The sequence below is a fragment of the Sceloporus undulatus genome, chromosome 6 (assembly GCF_019175285.1).
Source record: "Sceloporus undulatus isolate JIND9_A2432 ecotype Alabama chromosome 6, SceUnd_v1.1, whole genome shotgun sequence".
Classification (NCBI taxonomy): domain Eukaryota; kingdom Metazoa; phylum Chordata; class Lepidosauria; order Squamata; family Phrynosomatidae; genus Sceloporus; species Sceloporus undulatus.
In genome coordinates, this window is record NC_056527.1 from 52,182,530 (window position 1) to 52,201,270 (window position 18,741).

The window sequence follows — 18,741 nt, forward strand, 5'->3', positions numbered from 1 at the left end:
CCAAAGCTGGCAAGGCACCACAAAAATGTAGGGCATTTGAGAAAAATTATGCACATGACCAAAGAAAAGCTCAAAACACTCATACTGTATAGATATAAATCCATGCTGCCTAGTCCTGCTCAAAATAGAAGGCATTTTTTAATTCCTCTTGGACAGATGGCTGAAATGGAAGGTGTGTCCTGGAAAAGGAGGATGCCCCTGGCCATGGCTGTTTGGGTTGGAAAGGCCCACAACAACAGTAATAGAGGTTCTCAAAGGAGCTTGGCCTCCTGTGAAAGCTCAAGTCCTCAAGTTTAAGGGAATAATATACTCTGGAAAGGGTGGGGGGATGGCTTTGCGGGGTCCGAAATCCTGTCCTCCATTTCAGCCTTTGTCCTTAAGGAATTCCAAAAGGTCCTCCATTTGGAGCCTGACAAAGAAGCATAGATTTTATATTTCTGTGTTTTTAGCTATTCTTGGGTCATGTCCCACATTCTTCTGGTATGTCCTCCCTTTGGAGCCTGACCAAGAAGCATGTGTTTCTATTTCTGTGAGTGTTTGAAACTTTTCTTTGCTCATGTCCTCCCTTTTTCTGGTACATACATCCTCCCTTTGGAGCCTAAGAAGCATGCCTTTCACTTTTTATGAGTGTTTTCAGCTTTTCTTTAGTCATGTCCTCCCTTTTTCCTCAATGTCCTCCCTTCTGAGCCTGGACAAGAAGCATGCATGCCATTCTCTTTCTGTGAGTGTTTTTGGCTATTCTTTGGTCATGCCACACATTTTCTGTCACGTCCTCCAATTTGAGCCTAAGCATCCCTTTCTCTGTCTGGGAGTGTTTCAAACTTGTCTTTAGTCATGTCCTCCCTTTGGAGCCTGACCCAAGAAGCATGCCTTTCTCCTTCTGTGAGTGGAGCTTTTCTTTGGTTGTGTCCTCCCTTTTTTCTTGCATGTCTTCCCTTTTGGGCCTGGGAAGCATGCCTTTCTCTTTCTCTGGGTGTTTTGAACTTTTCTTTAGTTGTGTCCTCCCTTTTTTCTGTCATGTCCTCCCTTTGGAGCCTGAAGCATGCCTTTCTCTTTCTCTGAGTGTTTTGGCTAAGTCTTTGGTCATCATGTCCCACATTTTTCTGCCATGTTCTCCAATGTGGGCCTGACTGAGTATGCCTTTCTCTTTCTGTTGAGTATTTGGAACCTTTCTTCAGTCACATCCTCCCTTCTTCCTCAATGTCCTCCCTTCTGAGCCTGGCTATGATGCATGCCTTTCTCTTTTTACACAGCCTAGTCTTTGGTCATCATGTCCCCTATTTTTCTGACATGTCCTCCAGTGTGGGCCTGACTAAGCATGTTTTTCTCTTTCTGGGAGTGTTTTGAACTTTTCTTGAGTCCTGGCCCAAGGAGCATGCCTTCCTCCTCCTGGGGGAATGTCTGGGGCTTTGCTTGGGCCAGGGCCTGCCCCTGTGGCCTTTGCCTGCTCCTCCTTGGGGCTGAGGAGGAGGAGGAGGACCACATTTGGGGGCCCCTCCAGCTGTGCCTGGGAGGCCCCGGAGCAAGGGCTTGCCCTGCCCAGTCCCGCCTCTGGAGCCACAAGGCAGCAGAAGAAGGAGAAGCAGCAGGAGAAGGAAGGGGGGAGCAGGGCAGAGGGCCAGCGCAAGGCAGGCATGGCTCCTGGGACGGTGCGGACGGAGGCCAGCAGTGGAGGCCCCCCCGGGCCCTTCCTCCTCCTCCTCTCCCCCGCTGCCCTCCTCCTCTTCCTCGGGGCCGGACTCAGGGCTGCTGGACCGAGGCTACGCGGGCTCCCGCTCAGCCCTGCTCAAGGGGGGCCCAGATGGTAAGGGAACTCCTCCAGCCCACTCCCCAAATGGAGGACCTGCAAGGATGGCCACAGCTACCCACACAAGTCTCGAGGCATTCTCAAAATGGGGGACCTTTTGGAATCCTGCCTGGACAGAATGTAGGACAGAGTTGGGGCTGCAGGAGCTGGCCAGATAAAAGCCAAACACTTTCCCCCCTAGAAACAGAAATGCCTGCTCCCGAGTTCCCTCTTTAGGAGGATCCTCCTGGGGGGAAGGTTGGAATGGAGGACACGTCCTGGAAAAGGAGAACTCCCGGGCAAGAGGGGGGACAGGGGCACTGGACTGGCTTCAGGACCTGACCAAAGAAAAGCCAAAAGCACACATAGAAACAGAAATGCATCTGAGAGTAGGCTCAAGTTTCCGACAAGTTTCATGCTGCCAACTTCTTTTAAAGATTAGTTTGTAGATCTCTTGTAGCACCTTTGAGACTCACTGGAAGAAAGAATTGGCAGCATAAGCTTTCCTAGACTTCATCTACTTTTCTCAGATGCATTAGATGCAATAATATATGTATGAGCATCCTTGTAGCACCTTTGAGACTCCGCTGAAATGGCAGCATGAACTTTCTTAGACTTCAGTCTACTTTCCGGATGCATTTAGATGCAATACTAATAATATCTAGAGAGATCTTGGTAGCACCTTTAGATTCACTGAAGTCCAGGAAAGCTGCATGCTGCCAAGTTTTCTCTTTCTTTCAATCAGCCTCAGAGGTGCTACTATATCTCTCCCTGCATGCTTCTTGGTGATGCTCAAAATGGAGGACCTTTTGGAGTTTCTGCTGGAGGGAAAGCTGGAATGGAGGGCATGTCCTGGAAAAGGAGATCCTCTGGGCAGGAGGACCCTGGGAATGCTGAACTGGCTTCAGGACCTGACCAAAGCAAAGCCAAAAACATTCATAGAAAAATCAAAGCGACAAATGTGGAGGGCCAACTGTATTCCTGTCTTTTCTAATGATTCATGCCTTCTCATGATATGGCCAAAGTACGACAGCCTCCATTTGGTCAGCTTGGCTCCCAGGGACAGTTCAGGCTTGATCTGTTCAATGACCCATATGAAAATGTTATTTAAATAAGTTCAATACCAACCTAACTCAACACATGTGTAGATTTTACACATACTGCCTCACACAGCCACACTCAGAACATGCATCAATGCTCACAGATACTGTTTCACACTCAGTAATGCTCTTTCATTCATTCTTTTACACACTTACTCATTTACTCTCTTACACACAAAGTCCTGTAGAAACATTCATTCTTTTGTCTTGTGTAGACGTGAGTATATACAAGTTTGTAAAAAAAGAGAAGAGTGTGACAGAGGAAGAGGAGGGATCATCCTCCATGTCTTGCACCCTCTTTGAGCAACTCTAGCACACACACCCCAGGGGTCCCAACCCAGTTTGCGAACCACTGGCATAGTGGCTTATCCTTTATCTCCCTCTCTTTTCCATTTTCCCCCTCCCTTTTCCATCCCAGCCATATGCAATAGACAAGACAGGAAGCGGCCTTTAAAAATCTCAGTTTAAAAAGAGAGTGCCTACCTTTCACACAAGCCTTCGGCTGGCACAAACCAGTGCTATAATGGGAAACTTTGGAGTCCAGGAGTTTATGATTGTGTGTCAGTATATTCAACAAAACTTGGATCCTTGAGAATTTGCCCAACCTGGAAGTGCCCCCTCCTGTCTGCCCACAATTGTCCATCTCTGGTATATGCACGCACATGGTTAAGGGTGCCATTCTACACCATAATTTCATCTATAATAATAAATAAATGATAGCCAATTTGTTAGGATCACCATGACTGCATTCCTAATCTTAATCACATTGCAATAAATTCTACTGAGCTCTGGTGCTTTCATCTTACCTTACCACACACGGTTACCAGCAAAACACAATGAGGTCTCCATAGGAAAATCTCAGCCATTTTGAACAATGAAGCCAAGACAACTGCTAAAAACTCCATCAGAAAGGGGGAAATACCCATTTCCTGTTTGGCTATTTCCCCCCTGTTATCTGGCTTTTCTCTGTGCTAATCTGTCAGATGCAACAGTTAAACTTGAAAACATTTAAAACTTTAATGCTTCATCCTTCAAGTATCCAGGAGCTGTGGCAGACAGCATAATCCTTCCTGCTTTGAACAAGTCCTGAAATTTTATTCCCACTGCACCCTTTTCCACAGTCCCAGTGGTCTAAGTGGCAACCAATGTCTCATATAGGAGAAAAGCTTCCCGGGCTTTCACTCACTTATTTGATGTGGCTTCATAGTGTTGTTTTCCTAACTAGAATCTTTCTGTTCATATTTCTCAATGAGACAGACAGACAGACAGATGCATGTGTCCTGTGTGTGTGTGTGAGAGAGAGAGAGAGAGAGAGAGAAAGAGATAACTAGGGATTTAATCCTATTTTATTCTCCTACTTTGCAAAGGCATATTGTAGCACCTTTGAAACCACCTGGGAGAAAGAAAGCATAAACTTTCCTAGACTTCAGTCTACTTCCTCAAATGCATCTCAGGAAGTAGGCTGAAGTCTATGAAAGCTTATGCTACAAACCTCCTTCTTTCTGTCAGCTTCAAAGGTGCTACAATATTCCTTTGCTACAATACACCTTTCCATACACTACACTAACACTCCCAAGTCTTTGAAGAGATTCCTGTCCATGCTAGGCTGGGTGGGTAATAACTCTCAGTTTATTAATTAACTGTGAGTAGGATTTTGATTCCAGGTCTAAATCTAACACTCAGATCACCATAACACATTAGCTCATAGTTAATTCTTTAACTAAAAAATTAATAAACAATTTTGTGGTTCTCAGAGTGGGTTGCAGGCCAATAATGCAAAAATACAGCTAAAATGAAAAGAGTGGGCAGCACCTGTTAGTGACATATGCACTCAAAAGTGTCTTTTTAGGCAGGGCTGTTGTTATTGTGTTCCTGCAAGTCATTTCTGACTTATGGCAACCCTAAGGCAAACCTATCATGGGGTTTTCTTGGAAAGATTTTTTCTGAGGAGGTTTGCCATTGCCTTCCCCTGAGAACATGTGATGTGACCAAGGTCATCCAATGAGTTTAATGACTGCATGGGGAATTGAACGCTGGTGTCCAGTGTAATAGTCCAACACTCAAACCACCATGCCACCATTGGATATGGCACAGAGATGGTATTTTCTAACCTTTTTCACCCTATACAACCCCCTCCCTTCACAGCTATCAAGCCACAGGAGGGGATGTTGCTGCTGTGGGTAGGGGAAAGAGGGGGAGCCAATTCTAATGATGAAGTGCCGCAGGTCTTGGCTCTGAAGGGAAATAAAAGTAGGATGTACTCCATCTCTGACTGTGCACCCTTGTTTCTTCTCTGCCTCCAAGCCAAGCTGTTGCTTTCTGCCCCTTTTTTCTCCTACCCTCTAGTAAGCAGCAGCAGTTGCCCTTCTGGGGCTAAAATCAGGTGAGGATATAGGACTCTGCAGGCTCTGCCAGCATGGTGTAGGATTTCAGGCAGTATCAACAAAATAATAATCAAATGTAATAGAGAAAGACTTAAAAGATAATCCTGAAAATAATTATTTTAGTCTTTAGGCAAAGCATGTCTCTTTTTATTTACATGGCCAAAGATGTGTATGTGTATAATTTACATGTACAGTAATTGGCACAAACCACAGAGGGCTAAGATTCTCAGGTCAAAAACCCTGCAAAAATAATCTGGTCTGAGCCTGCTTTAACTACCCTGGTCCAATGCTAGGAGATTCTGGGAACTGTAGTTTTGTGAGACATTTAGCCTTATCTGTTAGAGAACTCTGGTGAGACAATAAATTACAGTTTCTAGGATTCCCTAGCACTGAGCCAGGGTAGTTAAGGCAGTCTCAAACTGGATTATTTCTACAGTGTGTTTTGGACCAGCGTCCCTTAACTGCATGATTGTCAAGTAACTCATAGGCATATAGGTCTATTACACCTGACTGTCTGTACTGGCTTCTCCATACATTTCCCAATGTGGAAATGCTTTCCATGTAGGAAATCAGTGATATGTAAAGTCACTATGATTATTTCCTGGGGATACCTTTCCTGTTATTTCTAGCAAAGCAGTTCATAAGGAGAGGTGACAAATATTATTATATAAGGTTCTGGCAAATAATTAAGTTGTTCCCATGAATGTAGAAAATAATGTAAAACATCTTTTTCACAGTGCCTCTAATAGCAATTAGATTTTTAAGATCTTTGCCTGATGAAGAAGCTAGTGGAGCTTCAAAAGTTTGCAACATATATTTTGTCAATTTTGGTTGCTCCAATATTACTGTTTTGTGGATTTTGGAAGTTATTATACTTTGCTGCATGGCCTACATGGCTACCCCTGGATATGTTTTCTATTAACAAATGCACATGTGCCCAGTTTCAATGCCAGCTGCTAGTGGCACTATTCTCTTGTTGTGTCTTCTTACTCTGGGCAGAAAGCAAGAGCAGGAAACAACTTCTATGGTTTTGTTGTTGTTTTTTGTCTTTCTCTGAACCATTCTTGGATTCAAAGAGCCAACAGTAGAAAGTCACAAATTCTAGTAGTGTTGTTAAGTGAGCTCTTGTGCAACAACCAGCAGAAGTTGTCTTACAGTGTCTGCAGCACAACATATCAGGGTGCAATTTGTATGTGAAGTGATGAATGAGGAAAGTTAATGTTATGGCTTATAAAATCTAATGTGGCACCTTAGTTGTAGCTATGCTGCCTGGGGGTGATGGCGTTGTAGTACAATGCATCTGGAAGTTATTCGATGGGGAATATTGCTCTACTACAGGAATAGACATAATACAGGTGGCATGAAACATAGCCCCCATATATATATTGCCTCTGAAGCCCCTTTCCAGTCCCCTAATGTCGCCGGCTCAAAAAGTGGTGTGATTTTCTCACAATTTTTGTGCCAAAATCAGATGGAAAATCTGCTAAATATATAAAAACATGTGAAAGTACCTCCAGCCCAATGGCATATCAGAACTCTATGCTATGCCCCTATTTTCCTCTGCAGCCCCCATCAAAATGCTGACATTTGCTATCACCATTTTGAGAGGGGCTGCAGAAGAAAATATAGAGGGGAATTGGCTCTTGGTCCCTACTCATTTGCCAACCCCTGCATTAAAAAATCTTGAAAGAGGAGCATTTGCAGTAGCACATAAACTTGAATGGCTCCTTAGAAAGTCTTGACAGAAACTGTGCAATTTTTTATCAAAAGATAGTAATGTAAACAAGTACATATATGGATGTGGCATCACTTTCCTCTTGCAGTGGTTTTCTAGAAACACCTCCTTCGATGAATAGAACTGGCTTCCTACTAAAGAGCACCTATGAAGCCCCCATCTGTCTTCTATGTGGCTAGGCTGTATTTTGTTTTTTTAATGGAGGTTTACTTTAGCAACATTTGAAACCTTCTGCATTTAAAATCTCTCAAGTGCTTGCATTAGGAAGGACATAAAGGACAACCCTTTTCCAAAGCAGAAATCTGTTCTTGATTTTCCTGTTAAAACCTTTATACAAGAAACATATTGAGAAGGAGTTTTTCAAAAGACAGACTGTATAAATATTAGGAGAGTTGCAGTGATTTGCATGGCATTCTTGAAATCACTGGTGATGTTCTAGAATACTCCCCAGAGTCATCTGTCTAAAAACAGGAACTCCCAACAGTGTGCTTCCTGTGCAGAAGCAAACTGGAAGTTGAAGTGTTTTACTGTCAGCTAGTTCTGCTAAACGTGCAACAGTCAAAAGTTCAAAGTAAGATACTGTTGGAAATAGTGACCCTTATATTTAGAGGTTTAAAAATGGCATTGTGCTCAAGTGCTAACTATCATGTTGCAGTCTATTTTGTTGCAATTCTTGTCTTTCATATTCATATATGTGTATATTGCTGATGGCTGCATTCCAGATGTTGCTGGGGGAAATAATTTTGAGGCTCACTTTTTTCTTTTTAGGATTTAAATTGCCTCCACTTCTCTGAAATAAAACTTTTTTGTCCAGAATTTTTTTTTAAATTACATCTATGATGTGCTTTGGAAATGTGCAAGCTTTCATAGTTTTTTTAGTAGAAAGATCAGCTTTACTGTTGGTTGTTTTCTTTTCTCTCTCTCTCATGATTAACTTTTTGGGCTACAGCTCCCAAAGTCCCACACTTACCTGTCCCTAGCTGAAGGTTTACAAGATGTAACCTTGTCTTCCTTATTTTGTCAAGCCATACAAGCAGCTTGAAGTAAAACAGAGCAAGCTGTAGTGATACTAGACAGTGTACTATCATGTTGTGTATTATTGTCATTATTTATCATGAGGAGGAAGGGGGGCAGCAAAAGCCACGATGTAAAGCAGCAAGATGGAAGCTTTGGCCTATGGGCCTAATTTGCCCCACCAAGTGTTCTCCTGAGGTCCCTTTCTCAAATTCACACATAATCTGGAGATATTTGTTCATGTGCTTCTGGCCTTTATTAGATCAGGTGCAATAACTGGACTTTAATTCTATCTTTGTCTCATACTGAAGTTTTCATTTTTTGGAGTCAATTTTTTTTAAAGTATTTTGCTGCAATCTTATTGGAGCATTGCATCTTAACAAGTGGATTTAGGACTGCAGGGATTAGACTTGGACAGTTGCACAACATCCATATTCAGTAGAGGGCCACTGTTACATTACTACAGTATGTAGCAGAGCTGGCAAAGTTCCTAGGATGCACATTGATGCCCAGTGCACAACAGGACTGACTACATGGGTCCCAGTGCACATCACATCTGTCCTGAAGCACATTACATCAGTTATAATATGTATTGAGCACCAATGCATATCAGGCACTCTTGCCAAGGTCCCATTACACATCTTCACAATTCAGCAACCAGATTTTTAGCACCTCTGCTAGGTATAAGCAAAGTTACATTATGAAAAAGGTCATAAAGGATTCTGGCATTTAAAAAAGTTATTCAAATGCTCCTAGAATACAGGTAAATGACAGTCACTCTAAGCATACTAGTTACAATGCAAAGGTAAAAATACACCAGACTCCCATTGTACTTTTATATCTAGTGTTCATAATCATTGCTAATGACACACATTAAACATGTGCAATGTAGTAGAACAGTCAACTGCTCAGTTTTATTGGAATCTTAATAGTAACAAAGTATGTTCCTCAAACAAACCAGTAAGGTAAGGAAATAGTAAAAGTCAGGATGTTTCTGATCTCTGGTAAACATGTTTGGTCATTTCACCTTTCTCTATCCAATTTTGCTGTACATGTTGGTCGCATCCAGCTGCAAGAACAAGCTATGATTTTTCTTTATGGCAGTGATGTTAGGTGAATCTTGGCTCATTCACTTCCTCCTCACCTTTCTCATCTTCTTTTTATAGCCATATGGAGGAAGTGAGAAACTTCTGCAACCTTTTTTGATTAATGGTTTAAGTCATGGATAGAAATTATATGGCTTTCCAGATGTTACTAGACTTCCAGATACCTTAGTTAGAACAGCCAAAGGTGTTATATGTTGGGAGCTGCAGTTCAACAACATCTGGAGGGCTTCATGAATCCTTCTACCCTGTTTAAGGTTACAGCTGAACCCTAAATGACAGTTAATATTAACTATAATTTATTAGAACAAGCTAGTTTCAAGGTTCGAATTTTATTTATTTCTGTAGACTCTAGTTAAAGCAGACTGTTGTTGTCCAGATTCAGATCGACTAACAAAATATAATTCATACGAAATAAATTTTAAAATGATTCTGCAGTCTAGCATGCCACAAGGAGAAGGGGGCTTACATAGGCTCATTTTCAGAATGAGGAACCATAGTTTATGTTTCATCTGAATGCAATCATTGGCTTTGAAATGGAACTGTATATGCCTTCAAGTTGCCTGGGGACTTGTGTCAGCCCCTTGAATTTGATAGTGTTTTACCAGGGAAGGAATACTCACAGCTGGTTTTGTCAGTTTGTTCCTCTGAAATATAACCTACAGCACCTGGTATTTGGGTTTTCTAACCAAGGCTGACCCTTCTTAGCTTTCAAGATCAGACAGGATCTGGTGCCTTTAGGGTATACTTGATAAATAATGTCATGATTCAGGCAGCATTTCACTATCCCAAATGTCTGTTGCCTCTGTCACATTAAGAACTTAACATATAAATTGCCCCACAATAATAATAATAATGACTAGTGTTCTTCAAAAATTAGATGTCTGCTTTGTGGTGTTTTTAAGTGTCTTTCTATACCATAAATCCATTATCTCAGTACTGTAATCCAAATAATGATTTATGTTGCTGTATTTAAAGTAGTGCTATGCATGGCAAATGGTGTAGAGTAGTGGTTCTCAAATGGTGGGACAGAACTCCCAGGGGTGTGCAAGAGTTGCACAAGGCAGACACTAGGCTTGGAGGCTCTGACCCCTCTTCCCAAACTTTTTTATGTGTAAAATTTACACATGCATTGAGTTAAATATAGAATTTAAACTGTTCTAATTTATATGAAGTTATTTCCTTATAAAATGTTAAAATGTGAATATATAGGAATGTGCAAATGAAAATATGTACACTAAATAGTTTTTTTCATATACTATGTCAAGTGGGGGGGAGCGACGTTTGCATGCAGATGTAAAGCAGGGTCCCAAATGTAAAAAGTTTGAGTACCTCTGATGTAGAGGTAAATATCCAGGATCTGATTCTTTTCATAAGATGTTTAGCAAACATTAGCGAGTCTACTTGTTGATTGTATAAAACAACAATGGCTTTGTACCATTGCTTGTTGATGCCTTTGTATGTACTGGTATTTGTTTTCTCATTAAAAAGTTAAACATTCTTTTTAAACATAATCACGTAACATGTTTGTATTTTTTTTTTTTAATATGAGGTCCTTTTCCTGTAATCCAGAATGTGACAGTATGGTAGGAAACAAAATTTGACATGGTGCCTGATGTCATAAGTCTTCATGTAGGAAAAAAAATGCACCTGCATCTATCTTTAACCCTTCTCCTTAGTCTTGGTAGCACCAAATATATCTGTATTTATATTGTGACCTAAGGGTGGCACTTTCAATACACTCTATTGTTGAATGATGACTGCCTGCAGCCCTAGCCTGAATTGCCAATGGTTAAGGATGATGGAAGTTACAATTCAACAATATCTGAAGGACTACATGATTTCCACCCTGATCTAAATCCAATGGCTAGTCCTAACTAGGGCCTCATTCCCACTTACCTCTTGATTTGCTTCCTGCACCGATTCCTGAAACTGGTTCAACAAACAGCGTAGTTCTCACTATGTTTGCACCAGTTTCAAGAATCAGTGCAGGAAGCGACAGACGTGGTTTCCCCACCAAGTCGCCCTCCGTCCTCCTGGCCATACCGGGGGTGGAGGAGAGGCTGGGGCAGAAGGAGAGAGGCAGGCCAGGAGGATAGAGGACGCAGCATGGAGGTATGGCCCGGAAAGCCGCTGCCAGTGGGAAGCAAGGCAGATTCAAATCCAATTCTATTCTGCCTGTTTCCCACTTGGGCTAAATAGATTTATTTCCAAATAAATTGATTCAGCCTAAAAAAAATCCCATTTTACCTGCGTCTTTTTGACGCGGATTGAATGGGTAAAAATGGGTAAAAACCATGGGCCCCCTTTCCGAATCACTTCAGGGATTTGAATTAAGTGGGAACCATTGTGGTTTAAACCAAATTGAGTTCCACTTTAAACAGTAGTGGGAACAACCCCTAGAGCTGATTCATTGAAACTGGGATTTGCAAAGATCTTGACCTGACATTCCCCAATTAGTTCAGTAGGTCAGTTCTAGTTATCACTAACAACTGAATTCAGGCCTCTTAAGTCTTATTGAATTCATAGTGACTTACAGAGTCAGATCCAATAAATGGCAAAGCTGAAGTCCCTGCTAGCATACTTGCACTCATCAAAGGATGCAGTGCAGAAGCTGCTCTTCTGTCACCACTTCCTCCAGCCAGAGGGTTCCTAGGAATCATTCCACTATGAAAAGCTTAGAATCCTGATTCGAGCTATAGGCCCCTGGTTCCCACTGGAAATTGATCCTGATCCTCATTTGATTGATTCCAGGGGAAATAAAGCGCAGCAAACACAAAAATGCCCAGGGTTTTTGGTAGCAGTTATTTTGATTTTTTTTTAAAGAAGAATTGGTTCTGACTTGATTCCTAACAGTGGGAATGCCAGATCAGAATCGATTCTTTCTGAGGGGAGGGACAAATGGCAGAGGGGTGGCGTTTTGACAGATTCACCATTCCCCCCTTGCAGCGCTGCCTGTGTATTTGTGTTTTTTAAAAAAATTAAATTGATAGAATATGTGATTGATAGAATATGTGATTGTTTGATTTTGTAACTATTTGCAAGGCAAGCAGTTGCAAAATTAAATTTTATTTTTTAATTTTAAAAAAACCATTGTCCTCCCCTTCATCCTCCTCCTCCATCCCCTGGTGCCTTCCTTCCTTCCCTGCTTGGCTTCCCCAGTGCCTCCTTGCTGTCCCCGGCCTTGGCTCTCTCCCATCACCGGCTTCCCCCATTCCCGGCTTGAAGCAGCACAAATGGGGACGAAAAAAAGAAAACCAATTCAAATGGCAAAAAAAATAATAATCCCCTTTTATAGTGAGAATGAGGGATCTTTTGAAATCGGTTACAAACATGGAGTGGATCTGAATCACAACCTGTGTTATTCTGCCAGTAGGAATGAGCCCCTAGTTGCACTTTCATTTCCAGGCTACTGCTCAGCAACAGGGGTGCACTTGAGTGTATTGTGTTTGCTGTTACACACCTGGGGAAGGTATTGCCACCTCTGCTCCCAATGTGGGCTGTTCCTTCTTCCCCAGGTATAAGAGGGCAGCTAGAATGAGCCCGAACACATCCTTGCAGATGAGAAGTTGCTACTGTTGTGGATGTGTAGTAATGGCATTCCATACTGCCTTCAGCAAATTCCCTTGAAGTACTTAACATGGGTATAACCAAGGGTATGTCACTAACAGGGTCCAGGCCATATATAGTAAATTTGTTTAGGCTTAGACAATATGTCCTCACTCCCAGCTCTTAAGTTTTGTCATCTTCCTTTAGTTGAAATTGTTTTTATTTGACTTTTCAAGAATTCCTACTTTAACTTTGAACATTTTATTGCATTTGGAACTTGTTTCTTTTTGCTTTCCTCACACAGCCCTTTCTTTGCCAATTGACTTTCAGTTATTGCTGCTGATAGGATTCATCTGCATCAGAGCCTCCTGGTGGACAGATCACAGTACTTACAGCTTTTTTGAAATTGTCTCCATCTGTGACTTGGTTATGATTCTCATCTTCTACATTGTCTACATCTTCAGAATCTACCGAACACTGACCTGCATCAACTGGCCACTGGCAGTAAGTTTTTACTCAAAATTACTTTTGTCGGATTTAAGAAGTGTAGTACCGTATTACAAATTGTGCGTTGACTCTTCTAAAAACAACCCAAACTTTTAAAATAAAATAGTAAACACTTGGACAAAAAAAAAGTGATCCATAGGTGTCACATTGCTATATGAAATTCAAAGGCATACAAAATTAAATCTACATGACTCACTACTGACAGCCAATTCATGATGACAGTACTCATAGAAAGATAACATCAAGATGTAAAAAGGACCCTTGTGTTGCTCCCTTTCCTTGATTTAACTTGGTGTTTTTTTTTAATATAGCAAGATTCCCATGAATCTGGATTGTTTGGGAGATTGTTTGTGAAATTCTCTGCAATTAGCTTGTTGAAGGGAGATCCCTGGGTGTTGTTTCTACTGCTTGATTTTCATTCTGATCCTGTTATCAGTTGATGGTAGAGCTTGGAAATGTTACTTTGGCCCTTTACCAGTGGACTTTAATTTCTCTTTGGTCTCACCAGGGGGCCACAGACAGGAGAACAGCATAGACCACTCATCTGATAGGCAGAAGTCCAAACCTCTGACTATGTGCCTGATGCATAACTGAATGAGGTAGAGAGGATCCAGCAGTATCTTTGGATCCTGCTTTCATCCAGGAAATATTATCCAGAGTGAATCGTTTTGGTTTTCCTTCTTTCCGCAATTTGTTTCCAAGTATGAGAATATTTTGGCTGGGTTGCCTTTAAATGATTCACACAGAAATGTTACTTCTAAACTGGATTATGCATGTTTATTTTCAGGAATTTCTCCATTACCTAATAGGTACCATCTTGCTTCTCATTGCATCTATTGTGGCAGCAGCAAAAAGTTCCAATTCAGCAGGACTTGCAGCTGGAGCGGTGAGGCTATTTGCTTGACAGTGCTTTAAGGAATTTACTTTCATCTGGTCACAGGTGCCTTTGGTTTTTGGAGAGGGGTGCCTAATTTTTCCATATAAGCTGCTCTTTACACACATATACGGCGATAGTATATTGCTTGTATCATAAACCCCTAAATTTTTGGCTAATGTGTGGGGAGGTCTTGCATACAAGCTTGATGGAACTGTCTTGGAGGCTTATGCTAGGTGTAATGGGTTTCTGCCAACATAAAGTTTGCTAACATGGTAGATGAAGAGAATGCTGTGGATGTAGCATATCATGATTCCAGTAAGGGCTTTGACAAGGCCCCTCATGATACCCTTGCAAACACACTAGTAAAATGCGGGTTAAACAATGCTATTGTTTGGTAGATTTGTATTTGGTTGACTGGCTGAAACCAAAAGGTGCTCAGCAGTGACTCCTCTTCATTCTGGAGAAAAATGAATGTGAGAGACTTTGTGGCTGAAGAGCGGGGTATAAATGCAATAAATAAATAAACACGTTAGTTGCAATGTGGGGCAGCAGCTAACAAAGCCAATGCAATTCTAGGCTGCATCAGTAGGAGTATAGTGTCTAGATCAGTGGTCCCCAAACTGTGCTCTTTAAGGGGATTTTGGACTTCAGCTCCCAGAATCCCAGACTATTGGCCAGGATGACTGAGGCTTCTGGGAGCTGAAGTCCAAAATATCTTAAAGAGCACAGTTTGGGAACCACTGGTTTAAATCAAGACATGGAATAGTACCACTCTATCCTGCTTTGGTCAACCTCACCTGGAATAACTTGTCTAGTTATCTTCCTCTGCTTATTTCTTTTAGTGGAGTCTAAACCGGAATCCGGAGCTCTGTGTTTCCACAAACCAAATGCAGTAACTCTTGTGCATTTTCTCACAATCACAAGCCTTGCTTTTGATCAAGTCTGTTCATTTGCTGTTAAAGAGCCAGGTGTAGCCTCTGGTCTTTTCACCAAATGATTAGCTCATCAAGCAAATGATTCCAACCATATGCTTGGTATTTTATTAATTTAAATAGAATTTTGTGTTCTTAATTTAAATAGAAGCTCCAGAAAACATTTCCAGTGGCTAATGTTCAGAGTCCTTTACTGCCAGATTTCCCCCCATAGTGTGAGAGGTGTAAGGTGTATGCAATAGCCATTTAAAATGAAAACACATTCACCAAAATTATGCCTCTGCTGCTAGATCCCCCCTGGATGGTCATAGCATGGCAATCCTGCAGTCATGATTTCAAAGCTTCTGGGTCATAACTAGTTCATGAAGTATGTGAATGTTTATTAATTCAGCATTTGGAGTGTTCATAAAACAGCATGGTTAAATAGTTTTATTCATATTCAAGAGATTTTATGCCGGTTTGGTGGATGCAAATTTACATAGTTGATACATTTTAAATATACTTGATGACATAAGTAATGTATAGCTTTTGCTGTTGTGTCCTTTTAAACAGGCTTTTGGCTTCTTAGCATCATTCCTATGCATCTTGAGCATATGGCTGTCCTACAAAGTCTCTTGTGTCACTCAGTCAACAGGTGAGTATTGAATTGCACCAACATTGGTTGTATCCACACTGCATAAGTACTGCAGGTCTATCCACTTGTCATGGCTGCATCCTTTGGAATCCTGGGATTTATAGTTTTCTATGCCAGAAAGCTTTAATGTTGCAATTCAGGAGAGTGTACTATTTAAAAAAATCTAGCATAGAGAATTCTGAGTTCCCTTCATCAAACTGCAAATCCCAGGATTCCATAGGATGAAGCATGACATTTAAAGAGGGATGAACCTGTTCTAGTTGTGCAGTTTAGTTGTGAATAAACCCTAAGTCTACACCACACACTTTGACTCACATTATTTAACTTTAGATGATCAATAGTTTGCCTACAGAGAAAACTGACCTTATTACAGTCTATTTGCTCAACATATTTGATACCTTATCAAGTGGGGAGTCCACCAGGGGAGAATATAATGTAAAAGTGACCTTTAGTAACATTCATTGGAGGTGGATGTAATTCTGCCAATCTCTATCCAAAGTATTTTTTAAAGGGTAAGTGGAGTGAAAGTGAAGAGGCAGAGGTTCCCAAATACCTCAAAAATTTTCACGTAAATTTTTAAAACAGTATCTTTGATCCAAAGTTTAATTTTACACATATAGTGCAATGGGAAGTTGCTGTCACCATGACAGATGTCAGTGTAGACATAGTATTGGATGGTGCCATCGCCTATCAACTATGTGATGGAAGAGATATAAATTGACATCAGAATCTTCGTGTCCCAAACATTTCCAAAGCTTTCTTTGAAAATCAATTACCTGATTTTATTTATTTATTTATTTATTTGGTGGCAAGTTGATCCTAATTTCTTCTCCCCTTGTCTTTTTTTTTTGTTTTGTTTGTCTTTTAGATGCTGCTGTGTGAGTCTTTTGCTGGGCATGGCATGTGCACCAAATCATGGAGGTTCCATATTAAGAGATAGCAGGGATATGCATGATTGAACATTGTATTGGTGATCTGCTTCTTCTTGGCTCTCCAAGCCTTTTCTTAAGTTGACTGACTACCAGAGTGCTTTCTTCTGGGACTTTTTCCATCCTCCTTTACCAGATTGGGAGCCACAACCATAATCTCTACACTGCTTAATGCCTGGTGCTTGCAGTCTGTCAGCCAACATTTTTGGATTCCACAAATTCTGAAATGTCATACTTAAGTATCCTTGTGTATTTTTTTATTTTCCTTCAACAAGAAGAGAAACCACCATCGTTGGAATATAAATGCCAGGATTTTATTCCTGCTCTGAGCTAACTCTGCTTTCTTTAAAACCACCTGGGAAGAAAATGTGAATTAGCAGCTGCCTAAAACATTGAAGGTTGTAAATGTACTCTGCTTCTTTTCATCTATGGCAAGGAATTACTAAAAAAAATAATAATCCACAATGAAGCACAAACCATGACATCCTTAGTAGAAATGGACAAGTCGGCTTCTTATGACTGCCTCTCCTGGCTTTGGCACCTACTGCCAGAAAGAGTGTTTTATAAATTGCATTTTTAACTTGCTTAATGTGAATATTTCCTCAGAAATGAACCTATGTTCCCTTTGTATTTTGAGGGCCTTTTTAATTCATTGTCAGTATTTTATTCATGACAAAATTTTAAATGCAGTTATCACACCTCATTCTGCCATTTACATCATTTTCTGATGGATTTGATGTGTATTTCAGGGATCATCAGCATTGAGACTTGCATCTTTGAGACAAGTGGCTCATTTGGTGTAAAAGACTCTAGAAATATTGAATTCAATAATCTTCTATTTTTAAAAATGAGCAGTTAATGATTGTGGCCTGTTCCTGTGACAGCTGTTATAAAAGAAGCTTGAGAAGGCTAGGAATTGGAGGTACTGCATTGCAGTGTTTCAGTTCCTTCCTCTTGGGCAGATTCCAGAGGGTGATGCTTGGGTACAGTTGCTCTACAAGAAAAGAGTGTAATTGTGGTGTCCCACAAGGCACTATCCTATCCCTGATACTATTCAATATATATATGAAGCCAATGGGAGAAATCATCCAAAGGCATGGGGCGGGGTGTTATCAGTATGCTGATGGCATCCAGATATATTTCTCCATGCCTCAGTCATCAACTTTGAGATGGTGTCTCTTCTCTCAATGATTGTCTTAAAGCAGTAATAGACTGGATGAGGAAAAACAGATTAAAACTGAATCCAGACAAAATGAACCCAGGTATCGGGATACAACTTCCAGTCCTGGATGGGGTCACACTCTCCTCTAAGTTCTGTATTTTCAGTCTGGGGGTGCTCCTAGATCTGTCACTCCAAATGGTAAATGCGATGGTCAGGAGTGCCTGTTATCAGCTCCGGCTGATACACTAGCTGTGCCCCTTCCTGGAAGTCAGGGGCCTTGAAAGTGTAGTGCATGCATTGGTAACCTCGCATCTTGATTTCTGTAATGCACTCTACATGGGGCTACCCTCGTGCTTGATCAGGAAACTGCAATGAGTACAGAAATGGCATCCAGATTGGTCTCTGGGACAACTAGATGAGACCATATAACACTGATCCTAAGATCACTCCACTGGCTGACTATTAGTTTCCAGGCGCAGTACAAGGTGTTGCTTATCACCTTTAAAGCCCTAAACGGCTTGGGTCCAACCTATCCTCAGGACTGTCTCTTTCCGTTATAATCCACCCTGCATACTCAGGTCCTCTGGGAAGAATGCTGCAACCTATAAAAACTAGATTGGCTTCAACCTCCCAGAGGACCTTTTCAGCAACTGCTCCCAGATTATGGAATGGCCTGCCGGATGAGATCCGTCATATAACCACCTTAAACAACTTTTAAAAAGCTGTTAAGATGGATCTCTTCTGGCAGATCTTTCCTGAACAGATATCCGGCTACCAAAAAGAATATCTAATTATTGGACCTGATCTTTTGCTGTATGTACTATTATTTTATTCTGTATTATTTTAAGTTATGTTTTATACTGCAGATTGTTTAATGGGATTTTAAGGGGGGTAGGATTGGGGGATATGGATTGTGTATTTTAATGCTGTAAGCTGCCCTGATAGCTATGCACTGAGGGGTGGGATAAAATATTATTATTATTATTATTATTATTATTATTATTATTATTATTATTATTATTATTCCTT

General features: G+C 41.0%; 1 protein-coding gene across 1 annotated transcript; it reads left to right on the forward strand.

Moving 5' to 3' along the window:
- The first annotated feature begins 1,572 nt into the window (after positions 1–1,572).
- On the forward strand, positions 1,573–18,708 carry CMTM7 (CKLF like MARVEL transmembrane domain containing 7). Its single transcript, XM_042471096.1, is given in 6 exon segments — positions 1,573–1,673; positions 1,675–1,804; positions 12,976–13,175; positions 13,966–14,064; positions 15,540–15,621; positions 16,490–18,708. Coding segments are annotated over 6 exon segments (564 nt in total). The 5' UTR covers positions 1,573–1,634; the 3' UTR covers positions 16,504–18,708.
- The last annotated feature ends 33 nt before the right edge of the window (positions 18,709–18,741 follow it).